At 38.8% G+C, this 22,870-nt stretch overlaps 3 protein-coding genes across 3 annotated transcripts; all 3 read left to right on the forward strand.

Moving 5' to 3' along the window:
* Nucleotides 1-2,827: 2,827 nt before the first annotated feature.
* LOC149015151 (transcription factor bHLH18-like) lies at nt 2,828-5,090 on the forward strand. Its single transcript, XM_089156484.1, has 5 exons — nt 2,828-2,882; nt 3,351-3,433; nt 3,532-4,164; nt 4,407-4,772; nt 4,877-5,090. The coding sequence occupies exons 2-5, from the start codon at nt 3,398-3,400 to the stop codon at nt 4,955-4,957; spliced, it is 1,116 nt and encodes a 371-aa protein (XP_089012610.1). The 5' UTR covers nt 2,828-2,882; nt 3,351-3,397; the 3' UTR covers nt 4,958-5,090.
* A 4,654-nt stretch (nt 5,091-9,744) lies between these two features.
* On the forward strand, nt 9,745-15,290 carry LOC149015152 (protein TUNICAMYCIN INDUCED 1-like). Its single transcript, XM_089156318.1, has 3 exons — nt 9,745-9,898; nt 10,000-10,365; nt 10,463-15,290. Exons 1-3 carry the CDS (start codon nt 9,791-9,793, stop codon nt 11,288-11,290), a joined length of 1,302 nt encoding a protein of 433 aa, XP_089012444.1. The 5' UTR covers nt 9,745-9,790; the 3' UTR covers nt 11,291-15,290.
* Nucleotides 15,291-18,286: 2,996 nt separating this feature from the next.
* Nucleotides 18,287-21,866, forward strand: LOC149015153 (uncharacterized). Its single transcript, XM_089154650.1, has 2 exons — nt 18,287-21,102; nt 21,384-21,866. The coding sequence occupies exons 1-2, from the start codon at nt 18,516-18,518 to the stop codon at nt 21,863-21,865; spliced, it is 3,069 nt and encodes a 1,022-aa protein (XP_089010776.1). The 5' UTR covers nt 18,287-18,515; the 3' UTR covers nt 21,866.
* The last annotated feature ends 1,004 nt before the right edge of the window (nt 21,867-22,870 follow it).

The raw sequence follows: 22,870 nt of genomic DNA on the forward strand, positions 1-22,870 counted from the left end.
TGTTTGGCATCAATCATTATCACTTGATATGATTCTCGTCAATAAAGAAGCAAAAGGGTTGCAACAATTGGAGAAGAAGAAAAAAAAAAAAAGATTTCTTTTTTTCCTAATTTTTTTATAATCAAAACAAATCATAGTACAGCTACACATTGCCTTTTTCTATATAATGATTAAAATAAAAAGATCAAAATATTATCAGTCAAGATGTACGAAACAAAGGAAAGAAAAAAAAGCAAAGAAAGCTATTTATAATCTGATATATAATTATATACATTTCCGATGAATCATGCATATAAAACTGTTTCACATTTATAACGCGCAAATGAAATAGGCAATTTTATTTTATCATGAAATTTCCAGTTTTTGACCAAAAAACAGAAATGGGCTTTATTTTTGCTAAAAGAAGGAAGTCGACATTTTTTAAAATGTTCACTGCTTACGTGGCTAAAATGGGAAGCCAAAAGGGGCAAAAATGGATACTTTTTATATTAATCTTGTGTTTCATTGAGATAATTTTAAACTAGCATTTCTTTTTGGAGAAACAAAAATTATGTTTGAAAACGAACCATTATTATTAGCAATATTCTCTTGGTTTTTAATTAGCTTTTCTTAATCTTCTTTGATAATGAAACTAAAGGCTTTCCATGGGTTAAAAAAAAAGAAAAAAAAAAGTTATATATAATTTTTTCTCCTAATCAATTCCAATAGGGTTGCACTCACCCTAAAAAGAAAAAGGAAAACGACAAAATCAAAACGTGAACATTCAAAGAACAATATAGACTTGTCTTGTGTGGCTTGAGTGTTGCCGCAAATAAGGGTTGCACTCACCTCCTGGTGTGCTCAGATTTTAAGATGACCGTTGATACTATGAATGGTGTGTCCAATCCGAAATGGTGGAGCTCAGAAGCCCTAGAGGATATTCATAACTTATGTACTCGGTTCCAATTTTTTCCTTTCAGTCATCATGTATGAGAGACAAACTAGTGTGTAGACTGTCTTGCCAGAATGGTGTTTGATGATAGAGAGGTTCAGCTTGACTCTAGAGGGTTCTCTGATACCCTTCGTGCCTTCGCTCAACAGGAGGCTCAGCCGCTCAAGGAAGGTTTTTATTTGCACGTAAATTATCCTATAATATATCTTATATTCTAATATAATACATATTCTCTTGGACTTTAAAAAAAATTACAAGCTTGTCCATCACCATAAACATTTTAATGTAATCAGAAAATTCATATGTGAATGTCAGTATTAGTTTCAGTTACATCTTAATGTTTTTTTTTTTTTTTAAAGTATGACGTAGTGATGAGGCAATGAAATTTAAAAAATTTCCATAATTATACATCAAGAATTTAACACTGAGTAATACAAAACGATTTTGTCTCTTTTCCCAAAGATTATTCCATCACCCTTAAACCTACCAGTTAGAGGTGTCAGGTGTCCATTGGTCGATCAGGGCCGGTCTTGGTCAGGCCTATCGGTCCAAAAATGTTAGACCTTCTACAACTTATTTAATAATTGGTTGGATTTGATCGTGGTCCATGTTAGGCCATGTCGGTCCTAGACTATAATCGGCTACTTTATCTCAATCTTAACTGGACTTCTGATTAAGCTTAGTCGGGCTGGTAGTGAAAATTTCTCACGTTATAAAATATTCTCTAAATTTCTTATTTCAAGAGTGATCTCTTGTGATTGTTGTAAGATCTTATGATGAATCTAAAATTTTTGATTTCTCCAAAATATGGTTCGCTATTAGTTTTGAGTCTTTTAGTAGTTTTAAGGTATCAAGTTTCTAATCAAAATTTAAAGTTCTATTATATAAAAGTGATACGGGTGGTTTTCTACCTGACCGACGCTAGACCCAGACACTTAGTCGGGACCTTTACCGATTAACCAAAGAAGAGCGTCGTTTACGCTGGACTAACATAGCAACAACGCCCTAGATAGAAAGTCAACTACAAGGATGATTAAGCGGGACGGACGATAAGGAAGCGTAGTCCAAGGAGAGATAGCAGCTCTCGACGAGAAACCCGCCCAACATAGAAAATGTAATACATACATTATAAAAGCAAGGACCCACCCCTCTGGTAGGCATCCAATATACTCTGAACATAACCCTGTGTAACTCTTGCACGGGATCTTAATCTATTCACTGTCCCATTGGAGGCAGCTGCCCTGTGTACGAGCTAGTCCTCGTCTAACCTTTCTTATAGGATTTATCGTCTTGAAAACTAGAAGGGCTTAGTCGGCATCACAATAATAACTGAGACTCATCACAAAGACCCATAAGCTTTTCATATTTTCGTCAATTCAAATTCTTCTAATGTTCACTGTCTTAATTTCCTAATAAGTTATTAGTGTTGAACTGTGTGTCATTAATTGTTAGCCATGGTTCCTACAAATCTCAATAATATAATATGAAACATTTCCAAATATTAGATAATATATCTTGTTGGTATAGTAAAATGGTGAGAATTTTATTATATAGTTTTGGAGATTTGAGATCGATTATCGAAAAACATATTATAAGAGAAACCTAGACTGATCTGTTTATAATCGGTCTGGTTTTTTAGACCAAATCGTTTACTAATCGGTTCAGTGCAGATCATTTTTTCAAGACCGGTTTGGGTCGGTTTTTTCCGGTCCGGCCCAAGATTGACATCCCACATTGCGTCAGTCTTCTGAGCTGAGATTCCAGCATTTTTACGCATTTTGACGTGAGAGAGAGAGAGAGAGAGAGGAGAATTCACACGTGATTTCCTTCTTCCATGGTTTACATGTTAAAACTATAAAAGGTGGCGGTCTCTTCTGTTGAAGACACAGACAAGAAAAGAAATCTCCAATCTCCAGGCTGTAGCTTTTCTTGAACTCTGCAACTCTTCAAGGTGGGATTCTTCTCCTTGCTGAATTAGGCTTTCCAGCAAACACGAATTTCAAACTCTTCTAGGCATCTGCAATTTCCTTCACAAAAATTATTGTTTCTTCCACTTTTCTCTCTCCCCTTCTTTTTCTTTCTGTATCCTACGTTTCTTTTTCTATAGTGAATTAAACTGATATTTCATGAGCTAGTTTCTTTGATTTGCACCTATAAAGAATGAGCTTTGAGTTTCCTGTTACAAGTTGAAAGACTCTTTCTAAATCTAACAAGAGGAGGGATTTTATCTTTACCTAAAATCCAAGCTAGCTTGATTTCTCACATTCATGGATATCTTCAATTTCTAAAATCATACTGGAAATTTGAAGACAATCTACTTCACCTCTAAGATTCTCTTTCTCTTCCTCTACATGTGAAAATCCAATTATTAATTCCATTGACCTGAAGTTCTCAATAAATCTAATGCTTGTTCTTGCAGGATCATCAACTGAGTCTTCTTGATCAAGAAGCAAAGGAACTGCATTAATGGAGATGTCATCTTGCAAATGGATATCTGAACTGGTAAGATTGTGGGTTTCTGTAATTATTACATGTATTTATTTATTTTTTAAATTTAAAGTGATCATTGAAATGATCCTTTATTACACTACTTAAAACAGGGAATGGATGACCCAGCCTTCATTCATCAATGCCAAATGAATTCATTTGGTGAATTCAACTCTCACCAAATGGCAGCTGGACTCGGAGATGAATTCCACAGCTCTTTTTCATCTGAGAGTTACTCCTCTTACCAGCAAAACTTGAACCAAGCAAGCAGCATGACCACCTTAAGTGGATCATCCATGGAGACCAGAAGGACCAGTGGAATTGGAAGATCAGTAGAGAGACCTGCGAAACTGCTGAAGACAAACAGCTGGAAATCTTGTACCACAACCGTCGACCATTTTCCAACCCCGGAAGCCTCTTCATCTCCTCCTAATAAAATTCTCTCTTTCGGTGGTTCAGCTTTGACAATGGATCAATCTCAGCAGTTGTATGGCAGTTTAATTGGAACCGTGAAGCCGAAAGATGAAGCTATGATCTTCTCTTCTGATGATATCATGATTTCTCAAGGTTCTTACATGAGTCAGCATCATGGGTCGTCCAGATGTGGCCATGGGATTAAGAGGCCACTTCCTGCAAGCAAACCAACTTCTCATACACATGAACACGTCATAGCAGAGAGGAAACGAAGAGAGAAGCTCAGCCAACGTTTCATAGCCCTTTCAGCCATTGTTCCAGGCCTTAAGAAGGTACACATTTTTTTCTTCCTTCCAATAAGTAGATTAGTCTTTCTTTGGTTCATTAATTAAAAGCCAGCTAGTTATGAAGATGTTGTTTTGGTGATCGGTTTAGAGATCTCCATTCTTTTAACCTTTTAAATGGCAGAAAGTTTTTCTTCTTCACTGTTTTTGTTTATGTTTTTGTTCGTAATTTGCTGGTGTTTGTTCTAACAGAAGATAAAGATTATTAAACTTTCTATGATGTTACACAGATGGACAAAGCTTCTGTCCTCGGAGATGCCATTAAGCACTTGAAACATCTCCAAGAGAAAGTGAAGGAACTTGAGGAGCAGGCCAAGAAGAAAACCATGGAATCAGTGGTGGTAGTCAAGAGATCTCAGATTTCAGCAGATTATGATAACTCTCTCTCAGGAGAGAACTTCAATCCAGACGAACCTCTCCCTGAAATTGAAGCAAGGGTCTCAGACAAAGATGTCTTAATAAGAATTCACTGCGAGAAAAGGAAAGGAGTGTTAATGAAAACCCTCGCTGAGATAGAGAAGCTCCACCTCTGTGTCATCAGCAGTAGCAGCATTCCTTTTGGAGATACAGCACTAGATATAACCATTGTTGCTAAGGTATGTAACTGAGAATATCTTCAATCCTTCTAGGTTGTCACTTCAGGTGAGTTTTTTGTTAAGGAAATCACTGAGCTAAAAGAACCCATTTCGTTTCTTAGCAGATGGACGAGGATTTCTCCATGAAAGTGAAGGATCTTGTAAGGCATTTAGGCTCAGCATTCCAACAGTTCATGTTACAATAATAATAAGAATGGGAGAAATACTCAGCTCGTTCAGTTGCTTGTGAATAGCAGATGAAGAAGCTCAGCATTTCAACGGTTCATGTTACAATAATAATAATAACTCGTTCAGTTGTTTGTGCATAGAAGAAATACTTAAATCTCTCTCTCTCTCTCTCTCTCTCTCTCTCTCTCTCTCTCTCTCTCTCTCTCTCTCTCTCTCTCTTCTTGGCTTGTATATGGTGCATGGAAACTTTAGAGGGATTGGAACTGTGTGCGTTGAATCAAATTGAACAACAATAGGTGCTGTGGATGCAGTAGGTAATCTTGGATTGGAAGGTGTTGGAAAAGTAGTCTTGCCAAATTTTAAATAATATTGTAATTTCTTTTTTCGTTTTTGTAGAATTTTCTGAGAATTTAGAGTTACGTAGTAGTTGGATTGGTTGTGATTTAACAGTTGCCATGCATATAAACGAATTTTCATCCACAGCAACAGTGTTGATTGGAGCAGTTACTTATATACAGATTTATATTTGTCTACTGTTTGATTGTTTTCTCCTTATTCTTAAATTGATACAAATTTCATATTTCTTTTAGTTAAACTCACACAATTAATATTTACATAATTTAAAATGATCAATGTTGTACAATTTTCGATTCAATCCCAAATCAAAGGTTCAACAGCATCCATGCATGATCTTCGACCGAAGAGCTCAAGAGAGGGGTTCGTCATTGTGTTCTTAGAATGAAGAACAATGATGATATAAATGAAACATTGAGAATGACTTGCCCACTAAGGAATTAGCATAACAGTTATGAGAACTGAATATTAGGCTGAGACTTATGCGAATTGGACTTCGACATCTCCAATGGAGAGAGAATCAAAGCCATTCAGCGTGCGTGAGAATATCTGATGGACTTATACGGACAAGTTACTCCATATAAACCACATATCTTCCCAAATTTTGGAAAATTTCTTTCTAGTCCTCTTTTCATGTATAAAATACCAACACTTGGCCCCCATAATTTTTTGAATTATTCCTCTATTACTGTTAGAGTCCTCTACTCATTCCCAACTAGTGACTCAAGTAGTGATTGAGTATCTCATATGATAGAATGAATATCTCATATGTTTTATTAAGTGGGAGTATATGTATTTATAGTACGAGAGAGAGAGAGAAAGTACAAAAATATATGCTACTAAGTCACTGGTTGGGACTGAGTAGAGGACTCTCTAACAATTACCTTCCCCATTTTTTAAAATTTGCCCTCTACCCTCTTTTCATATGTAAAATATTAGTACTTGGTCCCCATCGACGTTAAATTCTGGCTCCGTCCTTGTATCTAGCTACCCCTACTAAAGGTAACTACATATGACTAAAATCTATTCACTGCATCTTATGTATTCATTTTTTTCCCTTCAGCTCTGAGACTCCTTCAATTGAGCGTAGGTATAATGTTGCTTCTTACCCATAATATTTCTCAAATTGTTTCTCTCTCTTCTGTTTACCTTACAAATGAATCATGGCTCTGTCTTATCTTTAACAATGGTGAATTCTTTGCTAAATTGAGGAGATAAGCATTAACGAGATCAAACATAACCTCTTCCCTTAATATTTTACAATTTAGTATTTTTGGCATAAAAAAAATAAATAATAATAAATAGATAAATAAATTAAATAAAACAAACCCTATTAAGTAAGTTAATCGCTGGAAACAGCTACCCAGCCAAAATGGTCAGCTCACCCTCGCGAACTATTTATTATAATGAAGAGGATTATCTTTTGATTTGCGAAGAAGTTGGATGCTACAGTCAAAACATATGATTCTCTCTTAACAAATTCTATCAAATTTCCACAATCTAGGGATCTAAGATCACTGCAATTAATGATCTACTAGAAAAAGACAAAAGAAATGAGGGAAAAAGAAAAAAAAAATTGATTTCCATGAGTTGTCCCCAGCTAGATATCTTAGTGTTCCGAGTAACAACCAGCAACAATATAAACCTTATCAACTTAAATATAATTAGTCAGTACCCGTTCATTAACTTAATGCTTGACGAACTCAAAAAATATTACAACAATATTGCTATGCTCCTCAAGCTTTGGAGCAACATGATCACCCCACCAAGATTAAAGTAGATATTTATGACATTTTTTTTTCACCTTTATCTAAATCAACAAAACACATGTTGTTGCAGAGAAAAACACTTAAGTTATATAATATATAATGTAATTAAGATTCAAGAGTGTTATAGAATGACCGCGAAGCACAGACCAAGCCATAGGAGGAATCATAAAATTTATTAGTTGGATGTCAAGGGAGCTCCGTCGCAATTGACACTTTTTCTTGTAGTGTTTGTAATGTTGAAAACCAAAAATATTCTAGAGTAAGAAGCTTGGATTGATTTTTCAACGTTAGTACAGATGTTGGACTTGTTTATATATCGAACAAAGTAGTATTGATCTGTTTACAAAGTTGATTAGTTTAAGTCTTATGGTGACTTGTTAAGCATGATTTTGATGATGACTATCATGCCTCTTCTATCGCTCGTAGACTTTCTTTGTCTTGTTTGTTTATCTTGAATCTTACAAGATTTTAGTTGTCTCCTGCTTCGTGATTCGCAAAGCTGGATTATTGATTAATCAAGTTATAAAGTTATAATTAATCTATTAATTAATCCAGTCATTAAATTTTTTTTTGGGTAAAAAAGACATTTATTGAAGACTGGATCGAGCTAGTACAAGCATTGACTTCTTCATTGTACATCTGAAGAAGCCAAGGATTGGTGTTATGCCAAACAGTTGGTAGCTCCACTGAGAGGGCCACCTTAACCAAGGAATCCGCAATCAAGTTGTAAGACCTTAGAATGTAAACAAAAACACAAGTACAAACTCTGTTTAAAGCTTATGTATATCATGATAGATCTAAAGGATTTCACGATCTGGAGAGGAAGCATTAATTTGCTTTATCGTGTCCAAACAATTAGATTCAATTATAATCTCCTTTACTCCACATCTAATGGCTTGGAGAAGATCCGCTCGAACAACAATTGCTTCTGCAACCAATGCTGACTCGCAATAGATTCCTTCTGAGAAGGCTGTGATAAATTTACCTCTAGAAACACGAATGATACACCCCACCGTCTTTCTTTGAGTCTTTGGACCATGCACCATCACAACTTTCAATCAATGCTTTACATGTGTGGCCGTTTGCTTGAATGTCATTTATATTTGAAAAAGGAAGAAAAAAAGATAATGAGTTTTACATGTAAGGCTATGTTCACGATTGAGCTCATGATTTTATAAGCAATTCAAGTGACATTGAAGCATACCATGACCATTATAAACAAGGATACATCGTTGACCTAGAAATAGAAGCTGAAGATGAACATGAACCCTTACCAAAAAAAAAAAGATGAACATGAACCAATCCAATCATCTTTCAGTGATACAGTGTTTGGCAACACTGCAGACACAACTGTAGTACAAGAAGAAAGTTTGCATCCTGTTTATCATGCTAGACAAGATAATCTACAAAAATTCTTGATTGGCTCTAGTGAACTAACCTAGATTTGACAAAGTTTCACTTAGAGGTTATGAAAGGGGCCAAAGGGCGATCAATGAATGGACAGAGACTTTAGAAATAGTAATAAAAACAATAAGAAGATAAAACCACTGAGAAAATGATATACATGCACTATTGAAACATGAAAAACAAGGAACACGCACAAAGATTTCTGATGCAGCTCTAAAAAACAGCATAGGGGGTTTGGGAATAGTGTTGAGAGATTATCAAGGATCTCCATCAGTTGTTGTCTTAATTAGTTACTCTTTCTCTTCACCAATTGAAGGCGAGGCCCTAGGCATTCAAGAAGAAGGTTTGTTGGTTGCGGTTGCTGAGGAGATTGATCATTTGCTGATAGAAAGTGATTGCTTAAATCTGGTTAAGACTATTAACTCTCAAGTTTCAATTCAGTGGGTCTTTTGAACATCGTGGCACTCATTTGTTTTCTTACTTTATTTTTTGTAATTTTTCTTTTGTTTTTAGGGAATGCAATATTGTTGCTCATTCCCTAGTTGGAAAGGGTGTTACCTTGACGGGAAGGACTAACTGACCAAATTTCTCTTCTTGGTTGTTCGATTTGTGTAACTCTGACGCCTTGTATGTTGCCTGCTCTTTGGAATAAATTTCAATTTACCAAAAGAAAAAAAGGAACACGTACAAAAATAGGCAGCCAGGCAATTGGGCTAAGCAACCAAACCTTAGCCCATCTTGAGGCTGGAAAATCCAAATCCAAATCCAAATCCATGGTGGGCCGGTGGCACCCTAAGCCCACATAACTTGGCCTTGTTCGGGAATCCTTCATGGGTTTCCCTCCCCATGACTACCAGATTCAGATACGATACGAAAAAGCACCGAAACGAACTCTGACACCGAGACATACCGTTATGCTAAGTTGCTAACCTCCCGGTTTTCGTGGCGGGGGTTTAGTCTAGCGAACAGAAATAACTGTAACTCCTAACGTGTAACTGAAAATGACTTCCGGTTACGTGGAACTTTCTGCCAGCGTTAAAAACGGCCAAAAAAGGAAAAGAATCTGTTACGAGGAACGTTCGAAACCCGCCACGTCAGCGGATCGTTCCAACTTTCACGTTCCAACACATCAGCGAAGGTCAATCCAATGACGTCGAAGCTTCTCATCACTATCTCGCTTCTGATTGGTTCATATTCGTCAATCGTCCACGTCAGCATTTTCGTATATAGCCTTACCGCTCCTTGCCCTTCATTCCCATTCCCCCATTCATTACGTATCGTTTCTTTCGTTATTCTTCTCTGCGACTCTCGATTTCTTTCATGGCTCTTCGATTCCTAGGAGAAACGGCAATTCTCATTGTTGTTGTTCTCTCAATACTCGCATCAACCAATGCTTTGAGCTTTGGAGCAAGTCCGAAGGCGATTTCTGTAAGAAAATTTATGCGTAGAAGATCAATTTATGATTTTCTTCTCCTTTTTTTGATTTATTAATGTTCTGAAAGAATTCGGCTTTTCTTTTGTGTGTCCAGGATCTAAGGGATGCGACAGTTAAGGAGACAGTTAAGGAGTTAGGGCTTCAAGCAAATGATTTGAAGATTTCCGGTTTCGATCTCAGTGATGCGTTGGTTGGGCATTCCGTAGCTTACGAGTTCGATATTGAGATCGACAAGAAGATTCTTCCATTTAAGTTTCTTGAGGACGTCAACCGATGGGAATACGTTGATTTGCCTATCTTTCATGCGGAAGAATCTTCACAACCTAGGGACGGAAGCAGCCTGGTCGAGAGTCGGCAAAAATCGGATGATCATGTGTCGCCGGTTTTGGCTCCCTTTCAGCTTGCTGGCCCCATGGAAATCTGGATTCAAGACGCCAAAGATATGAGGCTTTCCTTGCCGGTCTGTTCTCAATCTGATTACCCTGAACTTACAACTCGTTTGATCTTCTTGTTCTTGATTTCTAAATGTTTGTCATCGTTTTTCATTTATTCTGCAGCATGATGTGGACGCCGGCGTTTTAAAGAAGGTAGTCTTAGCAGATGGCGCAGTGGTGTCGGTTAAGGGCGCCAGGTCCGTAAGCTTGCGCCACCCTCTCGACCTTCCACTTCCTTTGAACCATTCCCAGGGGAATTTGGCGTCTGGTTTGCTAACCCTAGCCAATCATCTCCATCGCACATCGCGCGGCACGCCGGAGGTAAATCCCCTGTCACTCCGCATAGTCGGGCCGACGTCCCTCTCCTCTTCGCCATTTTCTTCTGATAGCAAGCTGAAGCTCAAGCGTCTGGCCCCGGGCCTGGTGGAGCTATCCTCCCCGTCGAGAACCAAAGGGATCGAAGCTGTCTTCACCGTAGATGGAGGAGAAGCAGGAGAGCCAGCAACAATTCTCACACCTGAAGGATTCACTACAATGTGGCCTCTCACGTCCATCAATGGGTCAAATCCCAATTTGCAAGGGTTTGAAGCGCTGCTTTTAAGTGTACTGGGTGACAAAGCTAACAAGGAAGGATCTTTCAGGTTGTTAAAGGCTGATGTTTCTGCACAGACTTATGTCAAGTTTGGATTTGGGTTCGAAAAGGCTCTGAAGGAAGGCGGAGATGAAGTTAACTGGGAAGGTTTCCCTCAATGGCGAACCAAGCCGGAGTCGGCGAAGATGCACTTTGAGGTATTGGCTAAGGTGGATGGAGAGAAGGTTGTACCAGAACGGGTGATGCCTGTTAAGCTCGTTGAACTCGAAGATTCCAGCGCTCCTCATGTGCATAATAGGAACATTAGCATGTCCAGGGTTCCTGTCACTCATGTTCCTTCTGATCCCTTCACCTTATGAACGCATATCATCGGAAGATCAGAGAAGTGTAAAGATAAGTCAAACATTCTTCCCTAATTGCTTTAGCGGGTGGCGCAATTGTCAACTTCTAATTATGAATTTATGGGTGTAAAGCAAGATGGAAACAAGTTCTATCCATTACAAAGTAAACTAGAAAAGGTCACTCAGTTGTAATGTGGGAAATTTTATAGCAAGCCCACCCGAAGTTTCACTTACAAGCTACTATATGTATTTATTCATGTGAATACTGCCCTTCATTTTTAATATATGTTATTACTCTTAATTTATATACAAACAAGGCCTTCCATATATTTTTTTAATGACTAGTTTGAAATAGGTATCCTTTGCGAACAAGTTACAGTTTTGTTTGCTTTGCTTTTGATTATAATGTTCTTGTCAGGGTCTAAGTCTGTGTTAAGTTTAACCCTTCTTAGAGGCTCCTGCTTTTGACTTGTAAGGAGTAGAATTATGACCAGTTGAATTGTGCCAAGAACCAGCTTATAAGATCATTATGACTCATGAGAAGCTTGCATGGACTATTTTGATCATTCATATTGCATGCTTGTTTTAACATGAAAGGCAGAGGACCTTTTATGATCACATATAAACTTCAATTTCAAGAACATCATGGGGATTGGTTCTGATGGTGTCTTTTATCTTTCTGGAAGAAGTAGATGCTTTGATGGTGTCTTTTAAAGGTCAAACATTTTTGCTATGGAGAATTTGGATATAGTTATGTGAACCCACAGCAGGCAGTTAGGGCTTTGAGGATGATTTCTAGGCCAGTAAATGGGGCACATTTGATTTGAAATGATTTAGATTGAACTGAAGGAATGTTGTATTGACTTTAAAAGTCTTGAGTTTCTGAACAAACTTGTGTAACCTCTATTTTATCATTTTCTCTCATGGACGTGGAGCTAGTTGTTTTATGTAAAAGCAAGGGAAGTACGAAGGGATACATTTTAGTCTCACATTGCTTGGCTACAAGTCAGAAGACTGCCTTGTATATTATGTGTCTAACAAAGGATAGGCTCCTAGTGAGAATAGTCTCTCTTGCACTGCAGGACAGCATGTGCCAGCAAGGTCTTATATTCAACTTTTTGTGGATTTGAAATTTAGGTTGAAACTTTAAACATTTGAATTCAAAATTCAATTTTATAGTTTTGTATCTATATACCAATGCTGATAAGCACCCATACATATATACACACATAAAAGCACCTAAGGGACCACTGGGTTTCGATTATACAGGTTCTATTCCTTGTTTAACTATTGACTTACTCTCTGCCTCTTCTCTGCCTTACTTGGTTTGACTTTATACTGTATCCAAACAGTTCCAAATCCTGGTTTGCCCACCTTTTTTTCCTCCACTACTGAGTATAGCCATCCCCATTTCTTTGTTGTTACATTTGGTATTGCAACCTAGTTGACTTGGTGGAATTGTTTTATCTAAGAGACATGGATGCAACGTCAACCCAGATTGCAGTATTGGGCCATCTAGAAACCTTAATGAAAGTGTCTCAGACACAAGGCAGTTCTATAGTGTTACTATATTGATTTTTAAAGCATTAGTGTGTCAGTTTTCAAGCGTTAGGTTTGTTGCCCCTTTCTACGTTGCAAGTCTGTTGTTTATGGAACAAGTAAGTACTGCTCTCTTTGTTATTCGGTGATTCAGATTTGCTATTATACAATAATTAAGTTGCTTTCATCTCTTACAAAGAAGATGGAACTTTTCAATGGGGCTTTATGTAAAAGCAACTTGGGCGGCAATGTTGATTTTACTTTTGTATTTGAGTACTCATTGCCCTTCTAATGAAAGAAATACTCTGAGAATGAACATTGCTAAAACAGGAGTTGCATCGATGCTGTTTACACATGTACATTATTGTCTCAAATATATCTTGAAGCTACTCTATGTTACATGAATTTAAAGTAATAGTTAATTGAGAAATGTGTATAAAAACGTGAATGCTTGAAACTCTAATTTGGTTCTGTCCAAAAACACATTGAAGCTCTTGTAAAAATATGGGATAAGGAGTGATGGAAGAGGCATTGTAAAAATAAAACTTATAAGAACTATGCTTTTGAGAAGAAGTGTCATGATCCAATAGATGAGTATACACAAGGTCCAGCCTATTGGCGTGAATGAAAGATAACAGATTTGTTGATTCTGATGTCTGATTCTTGCATTATGGGGGCCAATACTCCAGGAGTTATGTCCATGTCTATGTAGTATTGCAGACCACTTGAATTTGAAAACTCAAAGCTATAATTGCACTATATCTCATTGCCTTTGATTCAGGATGAAGTCTAATTGAAAGATGAAGCACCACATGTCATGCTTACTTGAGTTATTCTAGGTAGATAGGTTATGGTCTTGAAGTAATTTAAGCATTTATTTGTTACTTAACATTCTCCCAGATATCATGTTGAACTACTTAAAAAAAATTCCATGTGCAATTGCAAAAACTTAATATAGGGATATTCCTTTCCTGCAATAAATATATCCTACTGCTTTGAGTTTTAGGCTTCAAGTGTATAGTTCATATATGACATGGAAGTATTTTTGACTCTTTTCTGTGTGAAAGTTCCTAGGAGGTTTGATGGTGGGACTGGTTGGACCAGTTGGCTCCTTGAATGTGTGAACCCTAGGAGGTTCTAGTCAAAGCTTCCCTCAACTAGGTTGTAGATTCCTTTCGGTCGACAAGTTCTTGTTCATACTGGCCATTAGAGAGGTGCAACTACATTGAATATAATTGAAGAATCCTGCAATTCTTCTTCTAAACCCTCTAATCATCAAACTGCAACTTCCTTTTGATCTATTTCCGTTTTTGAAATCCCTTTGCTCAAAAAACCCACCCACAGCCTAGATCAACAATTAGAACCTATCCTGATTCGACCTTAAACCCTCTAATCATCAAACTGCAACTTCCTTTTGATCTATTTCCGTTTTTGAAATCCCTTGCTCAAAAAAACCCACCCACAGCCTAGATCAACCATTAGAACCCATCCTAATTTGACCTGCAGGATCACACATCACTTGCCACCTACAATGCTCCATCCAACCATCATAAACCCTAGTTTTCCAAATCGTCCTTTAGTTCCTAATTTACTAATTTCCAATTACTTTACTTGCAATCATGATAATCTTACCATATTTTAATATCATATTCCCCATACTCTCCTAACAAAACCATTCAAATTTGGTTGTAATTGGATGAGGTGAAACCCTAGGATATTATCATACCAGCATTTGACAGATAGACCCAATTTCAGATCTCACATTCAACCATCAGTGGCCCACATTTTGATTGAATAACCCTCTCCCAAGTTTAGAAACTCAATCCAAGCCCCTTCTTCAAATCCCAACTCTAAACCCCAAAGCCTTAGTTTTACCCCTTTACAAAACCCATATACAAACCCTAAATCTCTGGACGTAGAGTTTAAAATAGAGGAGTTTGGAACCATTTCAGTTGGATCTGACAATGTCACCAATGCTGCGCATAGAGGGAAAGTCCAAATGTGCAGATTGAGGATTCATGGATCGGGGAGCCATGTTGGAAGGGGTTTTCAGTGAAATCCTTCTACATGGAATTTCCAACAGTGAGCCTACAACCAATTTTTCCAGACTTAAGAGACTAGTTGGTGTAACCACGTTTTTGAAAGGTGCACTACTTGCTTTTAGTTGGTTGCTTGCCTTAAGAGAAATTTCTAACAATTAGCAAGAGACGAGCATGTAGCTGCAAAAGTGTGGCATGAAAGGGAGGTCCAGATGGAGATATTCTTGTTTTTTGCACTGTGAAAGTGGTAAAATTGGTGAGGGATTTTTTCGTTGAAGTGATTCAACCATGAATTTTTTGGTGTAACAGAAACAAAATTAAAACAGGTTCTCCTGTTGTGCTGCTGTTAAAATGGAATCCACTGGGGAGAGAAGAACAGCAGAATATTTGGCAATAATAGCCTTATAATTCCTTAATGAATATGATAAATAGTTTCTAGGAGGGCCCTTTTTTTTCTTTTTTCTTTTTTGGGGGGGGGGGGGGGATGGGGGATTGTTGGAAGAGGGAGAGGTGCTTTTGATTAAAAGGCCATATTGAGTTTGTGTTCAAAAACCTGGACAGTGAACCTTTAACATCATTGACGAAGAAAAGTAGTTGGTATCTTTCTTTAATACGCAAGTGATTTTGTCAAAAATGATGACTACAAGTCTTGGGCCTTTATAGCATGTGTATGTGATCATCACTGGATCAGAACCTAATATCGGGCTAGTCTCGTTCAATATATTCTGATAGAACGTGTTTGACATTGAATGATGATTCTAGCATAAGTGGTACTTGGATTAGATGGTAAAAAATCATATGATCTTTCTGGACCTTGTTCATCTATTGTCCTTTGTGGTACTTAGATGTGTTTAGACATTGATCTTTAGAAATGTTATATGAAAAGTGGCATGTCATGGCAAGTGCCAATCCAGAGCCCTGTGCAGGTTAGATGGCTCAGACCCTGACTTTCCCTTCTTAAAATTGATATAAAGCAGAGTGGTTTTAAAGATGTTAGACACGAAGTATTTATCATAAGAAAAACTCTTAAACATTTGATCTTTTGCAAACCAGTAACATAGGAGACTCAAGATAAGTTTTCCTTTCTACATGCTTCTGTCACTTAAATGACGGTATCTTGTCTTTTAAGGCCTGAGATTACCATATTGAAAAGGCCTATTGCTAGTTTCATGGACCTTATATGTTGTATCTGATATCAATGCTTTTGACTGGATAATGCCTGGTATAGAAATTTAAATATCTTTGACAATGTGTCATGAATTATTCGTTACTTGTGACTTCCTAGTCCATATGCTTACTACTTTGTGCAGGTGAATGTGGAAATGCAAACTAGGATGATGTTCTTGCCTTAGGCAAGACCTCCTTCAAGGGTCTGTCATTACTGGAGCAGGTATGTCAGACACCCCTTACGTTATATTACAAGAGTTCCTTCTGTTTTCCTTGACAAATTATCATGTTTACGGAATGCTTGATTTGCTTATTGGATTTTAATTAACATGTTTTCTCATAGATCAGTCAATGGTCAGTTTGTGTAGATGCTCAGACCGAAACTGCAATCGTGAATCTTGATAGAGATGGAGAAGGGCCTTTCTGGCAATTAGATTGGAAAAATCAAAACTTTTTCCCTGAGGATTGGAAAAAGGTATTAACTTTAAGGAAATGGGTGATCTGTGGAGCACTACTTATTTGGAAACTGGAAATTCTTGGCATGTATTGTTCTTTTCTGGGTTTAGTTCTATTAATTTCTTATCACCGTTGGAACTCTGTTACTATATCTCACTTGGGGAACACTTGGATTGATATTGCATGGCATGTGACCTCCATCCTTCGTCCTTCAAACTGTGTTACTGGTGTTATTTCCTGTGTGTACTCAACCATGATAAGTATATAATGTGCTAGTACCATATAAGTATATGAGTATATCTCACTCTCCCTTCTAGAGATTCTATTATACACAGAGAGAGAGAGAGAGAGAGAGAGAGAGAGAGAGAGAGAGAGAGAGAGAGAGAGAGAAATCACTGGAGCTTCTCGGTATGGGAGGAAATTTTATAAGAAGAAGAAGAGAAGATGACAAAGGGAGGGAAGTTGATTTGATTTTGGCAGGGTGTTAGAGTGCATTAATTAGTAAACAAAAGCGGCTTGGTTGAGGGAGCAAAAGGAGTGGGGTATGCACTACTCATATAAATCCTCCTCGAGCCCATGAAGTAATTAATGTTTTAAAAGGTCAAAGAAGTTCTGTGTGGGCTTTTAATTAGAGAGGACCCATATCTGATTATCTGGTGCAAAAGATAGGCTCTCTCTCTCTCTCCCCCACCTAGTATATTGCACTTTCCGGAAGATGATATCTTGGTAGGTTGTTTAATAAATTAGATTTAGATTCAGATTTGATGTATAGATCAGATAAACATAGATACTAAACTAATCTCTCCACCATCCACCTACTCCCACTCCTCAAAACGAAGAAGCAAATATAAAGTTACAGAAGGAGAGAAAGTATGTTTAAGTAGAAACAGCATGAGAAAACACATGATATATAATAGGGTAGCATCATTAAAGGTCCTTCTGCATCCATTTCTCTCTATGGTGTATATTTGTTTCAGAGACCCAAGCCTATCGTTGTTCACTGGTTCAGTTGTTCTCTACTACACTTGAAAATACATAAATACCCCTGATGGGTTTCCAACCACACTCTAAAAGGAGAGGATGGTCTTTTTAGGGCAAAAAACCAATGCAGTTCCTGGGACCTCTCAATTCACTAGGAACAGCTTGCTTTTTGGGTCATTGGGATGTGGCCCATTTATTTTTTTTGGTAATCACAACTGACAAGGCAAGGCACCACTATTTGTGAAAACCACTTTATTTACTACTACTAGCATATCTGATAATAGGAAAGCCTAAGAGGCAATAATTTCATGACCTCTCTACTCTAACCCAATGCTATTCCTTCGGATCCACAGGCACTTCCATACGTATGACCCACCTTATAATCTTGTATTTGATTTCGCATCTAAGGGTGTGGACCAGTTTTTTTTTTTTTCATTTAGTTTATGAAAGCTAATGTAAATCACATTGGGTCATAGTTCATGAGTTCAGTTTGAGATCGGAACCGGTTCAAGTTTTCAAATCAAAATTCAATTAATGATCATTTTTCATGGGATAAGATTGAAAATTAATGGGGAACTGGAACTCGGAAGTAGGGGTATTTTGCAATAATGATGTGATTAAGAGGGGTGTAACCGCTTAAGGGACACCACGAGAGAATCCATGAAAACACGAATCTCGTTGTCTCTCTCTTTTCATGCTCAGTCTTGCTCAGTCAAAACTTCTTATATTGAGCTTCACCCTCAGAGATTCCAATCTGAGGTACCCAAATACATCATATATGAAAGGGGAATTTCAGAACATCTTATCCATTACATCATAAATTTTGAGAAAATTTGATTTTCTGGGTAGAAAAATTCAGAGTTTTTTCCCTTTCAAATAAAATCCGAATCCACCCTGCTTTCTTCTTCAAACCCAACTGCGCTGCACTCTACTGACTCCCACTTACCTCGTCGCTCTCGCTCTCTGCATTTCGTCTCTCCCAAGTTCCCAACCCAAACCCAAGTCATTTTCGGGCTCCTAAAGATCTAGAGAGGATAAAAGAAGAAGAAAGAAAAAAAAAAATGCAATTTCTAATCCTGCTTCTGTTCTACCTGCTCAACAACCCATTTGTTACAGGGAAAGAAACCCATATCCCTGAATATCGAGCTCTGCTCTCTGTGAAATCCGCCATTACAGGTGACCCAGGAAGTTCGCTTCAGGACTGGAACATCTCCACAAGCCATTGCACTTGGAATGGAGTTTCTTGTGATGGGCACCACCGAGTTGTCTCCCTCGACCTCTCCAGCATGAATCTCTCTGGTACTTTATCCCCTGATGTAGGTCACCTTCGCAACCTCGTTAACCTCACCCTAGCAGTTAACTCCTTCTCGGGTCCTATTCCTTCTGAACTATCTCACATTAGTGGTCTCCGCCTGTTGAATCTCTCTAACAACATCTTTGGTGGTAGTTTCCCTTCTGAGCTTTCTCTTCTCAAGTACCTTGAAGTGCTTGATTTCTACGACAACAATATGACTGGGAATTTACCGGTTGAAGTGTCGGAGATGACGAATCTTCGCCATCTCCACCTCGGTGGCAACTTCTTCTCTGGGAGAATCCCTCCTGAATATGGTCGATGGGAGTTTCTTGAGTATCTGGCGGTTTCTGGTAACGAGCTTGTCGGTATTATACCACCGGAGCTTGGGAACTTGACGAAGCTTCAGCATCTCTACGTTGGGTACTTCAATAACTATGACGGCGGTATTCCACCCGAGCTGGGGAAACTCTCCAATTTGATTCGATTGGATATGGCCAACTGCATGCTTTCCGGTGAGGTTCCTACAGAGCTCGCAAAGCTTCAGAATCTGGATACCTTGTTTCTGCAGGTGAATGGACTTACTGGAGGGCTTCTTCCGGAGCTCGGCAATCTGAAGAGCTTGAAATCAATGGATCTCTCCAACAATTTGTTCACCGGTGAGATTCCGGTGGCTTTTGCGGAGCTGAAGAATCTAACGCTGTTGAATTTGTTTAGGAACAAGTTGCATGGAGCGATTCCAGATTTCATTGGTGATTTGCCCCAATTGGAAGTGTTGCAGCTTTGGGAGAACAATTTTACCGGAAGCATTCCTCAGTCACTTGGAAGGAATGGCATGCTTCAGCTCCTCGATTTGTCGTCGAACAAGCTAACTGGTATTCTCCCACCAGATCTCTGTTCTGGAAATAAGCTTGAGACCTTGATCTTGCTTAAGAACTTTCTGTTCGGTCCCATTCCGGAATCACTTGGAAGATGCGAATCGTTAAATAGAATTCGCGTGGGGCAGAATTTTCTTAATGGAAGCATACCCAAAGGGCTCTTCGGCCTTCCCCAGCTTTCTCAGGTTGAGTTACATTGTAACTATCTCGCAGGAAGCTTCCCAGATACTGATTCTTTGGCTATGAATCTGGGTGAGTTAAGTCTATCCAACAATCGGCTCACGGGATCTCTGCCTCCATCCATTGGTAACTTCTCTGGTGTTCAGAAGTTCCTTCTCGATGGTAATATGTTCTCTGGGCGCATTCCACCTGAGATTGGAAAGTTGCAGCAGCTTTCAAAGATGGATTTCAGCAATAACAAGTTTTCTGGCCCAATAGCGCCGGAGATCAGCCAATGCAAGTTGCTGACCTTTGTCGATCTCAGTCGCAACGATTTATCTGGAAAAATCCCATCAGAGCTCACCAGCATGCGGATCCTGAACTACCTTAACCTTTCCAGAAATCACCTCGTTGGGAGCATTCCATCATCAATCTCTACAATGCAGAGCTTGACTTCTGTGGATTTTTCCTACAACAATCTCTCTGGTTTGGTTCCAGGCACCGGTCAGTTCAGTTACTTCAACTCTACTTCCTTCGTTGGCAACCCAGGGCTTTGTGGCCCATATTTGATGCCTTGCAAATCTGGGTTTGGCAATGGCGACCGACGAACCCATGTGAGAAGGCCACTCTCTTCTTCGATAAAACTTATCCTCGTAATTGGCCTTCTCGTCTGCTCCATAGCCTTTGCCGCAGCTGCCATTATCAAAGCTCGATCAATAAAGAAAGCTACTGACTCCAGGGCTTGGAAGCTTACTGCTTTCCAGCGATTAGATTTCACCTGTGACGATGTGTTGGAATGCTTGAAGGAAGACAACATAATAGGAAAGGGTGGTGCTGGAATAGTCTACAAGGGCATCATGCCTAATGGTGACCAGGTTGCCGTGAAAAGGCTGCCGGTGGTGAGTCGAGGATCGACTCATGATCATGGGTTCAATGCAGAAATACAGACTCTGGGACGAATTCGTCACCGCCACATTGTTAGATTGTTGGGTTTCTGTTCCAACCATGAAACTAATCTTTTGGTTTATGAGTATATGCCTAACGGGAGTTTGGGAGAACTTTTGCATGGTAAGAAGGGAGGTCACCTGCACTGGAACACAAGGTATAAGATAGCAGTGGAGGCTGCCAAAGGGCTCTGTTACCTACACCATGACTGTTCTCCATTAATTATTCACCGTGATGTCAAATCAAACAATATCCTCCTTGATTCCAGCTTTGAAGCTCATGTTGCGGATTTTGGTCTTGCCAAATTTCTACAGGATTCGGGCGCGTCAGAGTGCATGTCTGCTATTGCTGGTTCTTATGGTTACATTGCCCCAGGTATCTTGAAGCAATTTTCCAGTTTTTTATTTCTTTTGGTTTGCTTATTATGAACTACTATTCGAAGAATCTTTCCTTTCCAACTTTTTGGTAGTTTTTTCCAAACTTCCCAACCTTTCACTGTGGACGTCTTATTACTTCTCGTTGTCTCTTGACTCTCTAATCACTTCATTTTTGTGATTTGGATCAGTTGCAATGGTTTTATGATATGTTTCTGTTCCTTTGTATTGGTTTTAGATTTTGAATTTTGATTGTTAACTGGAAACTGATTTGGCCTGCAGAGTATGCTTACACGTTGAAGGTCGACGAAAAGAGTGATGTGTACAGCTTTGGAGTTGTTCTTTTGGAGCTGGTGAGCGGTAGAAAACCAGTGGGTGAATTTGGAGATGGGGTAGACATTGTTCAGTGGGTGAGAAAGACGACTGATTCAAACAAGGAAGGAGTTCTAAAGATCCTTGATGCCAGACTCTCCTCAGTCCCACTTCATGAAGTGATGCATGTCTTCTATGTTGCAATACTGTGCGTTGAGGAACAAGCTGTGGAGCGCCCCACCATGAGGGAAGTGGTTCAAATCCTTACGGAGCTACCGAAGCTGCCCAGCTCAAAGCAGGGAGACTCAAATGTAGACGAGTTATCCCCCCTGACCACCGCTGCAACCTCTGCCACACCTGCACCGAGCACAGCCACTAAAGAGGAGGCAAAAGAAGCGCAGCATCAACAGACGTCACCCGAGTCACCACCATCCGATTTGCTTAGCTTCTGATGATAGAAAAAGCTGGATGGAGGTGGGGTGGGGGGGAAAGATCATCCATATTCAAATTTCAGATAACTGGGTTGGGTTTTTGTCTTTTATGTTTGTGGGGTCATGGGTTGGTGTTTTCTCTGACTTTGGTAGAGTTTTCAAGCTACTTGTATTCTCTTATTGTACAGCAGATCCATAATTGGTGATGGTGGTGGTGGTGGGGAGGAGTGGGTGGTTCTTGTTTGTATTATTGCTGTTGTTGCTAACAGCTGGATATACTGATCATTCAGTGATTCGCTGCGCCACTCAGTGAAGAATACTACAGCTGCCAAACCTGGAGCTGCGATGTAAACATTGTTGATGGAGTCTTGAGTATCAAAGATCAGTGATCCTGGGGAATCATATTTATCTGAAAGCAAACTGCAAAGAGCAATAGCTTTAGTTGCGTGTTGACATTTGTGTAGGATACCATTTCAATGTAGTTTAAAATTTTGGCCAAAAGGAAAAGAGCACTAATATATCACTTTTGGTTGAGTCTTTTAACTTTGGGCTTCTAAGTTGAGGCAGAACAGAGTACAGAATGCAGATCAAAATTTCGTGTGGGGGAGGTCATCCCAGAATTTCTCTCATTCAGTAAATAACACAAAATCAGCTCCCAAAACCATTACATTTTAGCTAGATAATTTATGCAATTCTGACCTAGTTGACACCATTAATCACAAATAAGATGGATTTGTGAGTGGGAACTTCTCATTGTCTTCTACTTCTATTGAAAACAGTATTTTTGGTCAAGGAGTCTATTCAAATACTAGATCAGTAGATCATTAGAAAATAGAAGATTTGTAGTTAGAGACAAACAGAAATACAAACAGTAGAATTAACAGTATTGTTGACTATACAGTGGGATCTGCCCAGTGTAATGGTAATCAGTCCTGAATGTAAAATTGAGTGCCTTGGAGTCTGAAACATATGCATGGGACATATCAGATCATTGATTTCATACGGTTTGTGTAGTCACTCTCAATC

The sequence above is a fragment of the Hakea prostrata genome, chromosome 5 (genome assembly GCF_041222555.1).
Source record: "Hakea prostrata isolate BN-2017 chromosome 5, UWA_Hpros_2, whole genome shotgun sequence".
Lineage (NCBI taxonomy): Eukaryota > Viridiplantae > Streptophyta > Magnoliopsida > Proteales > Proteaceae > Hakea > Hakea prostrata.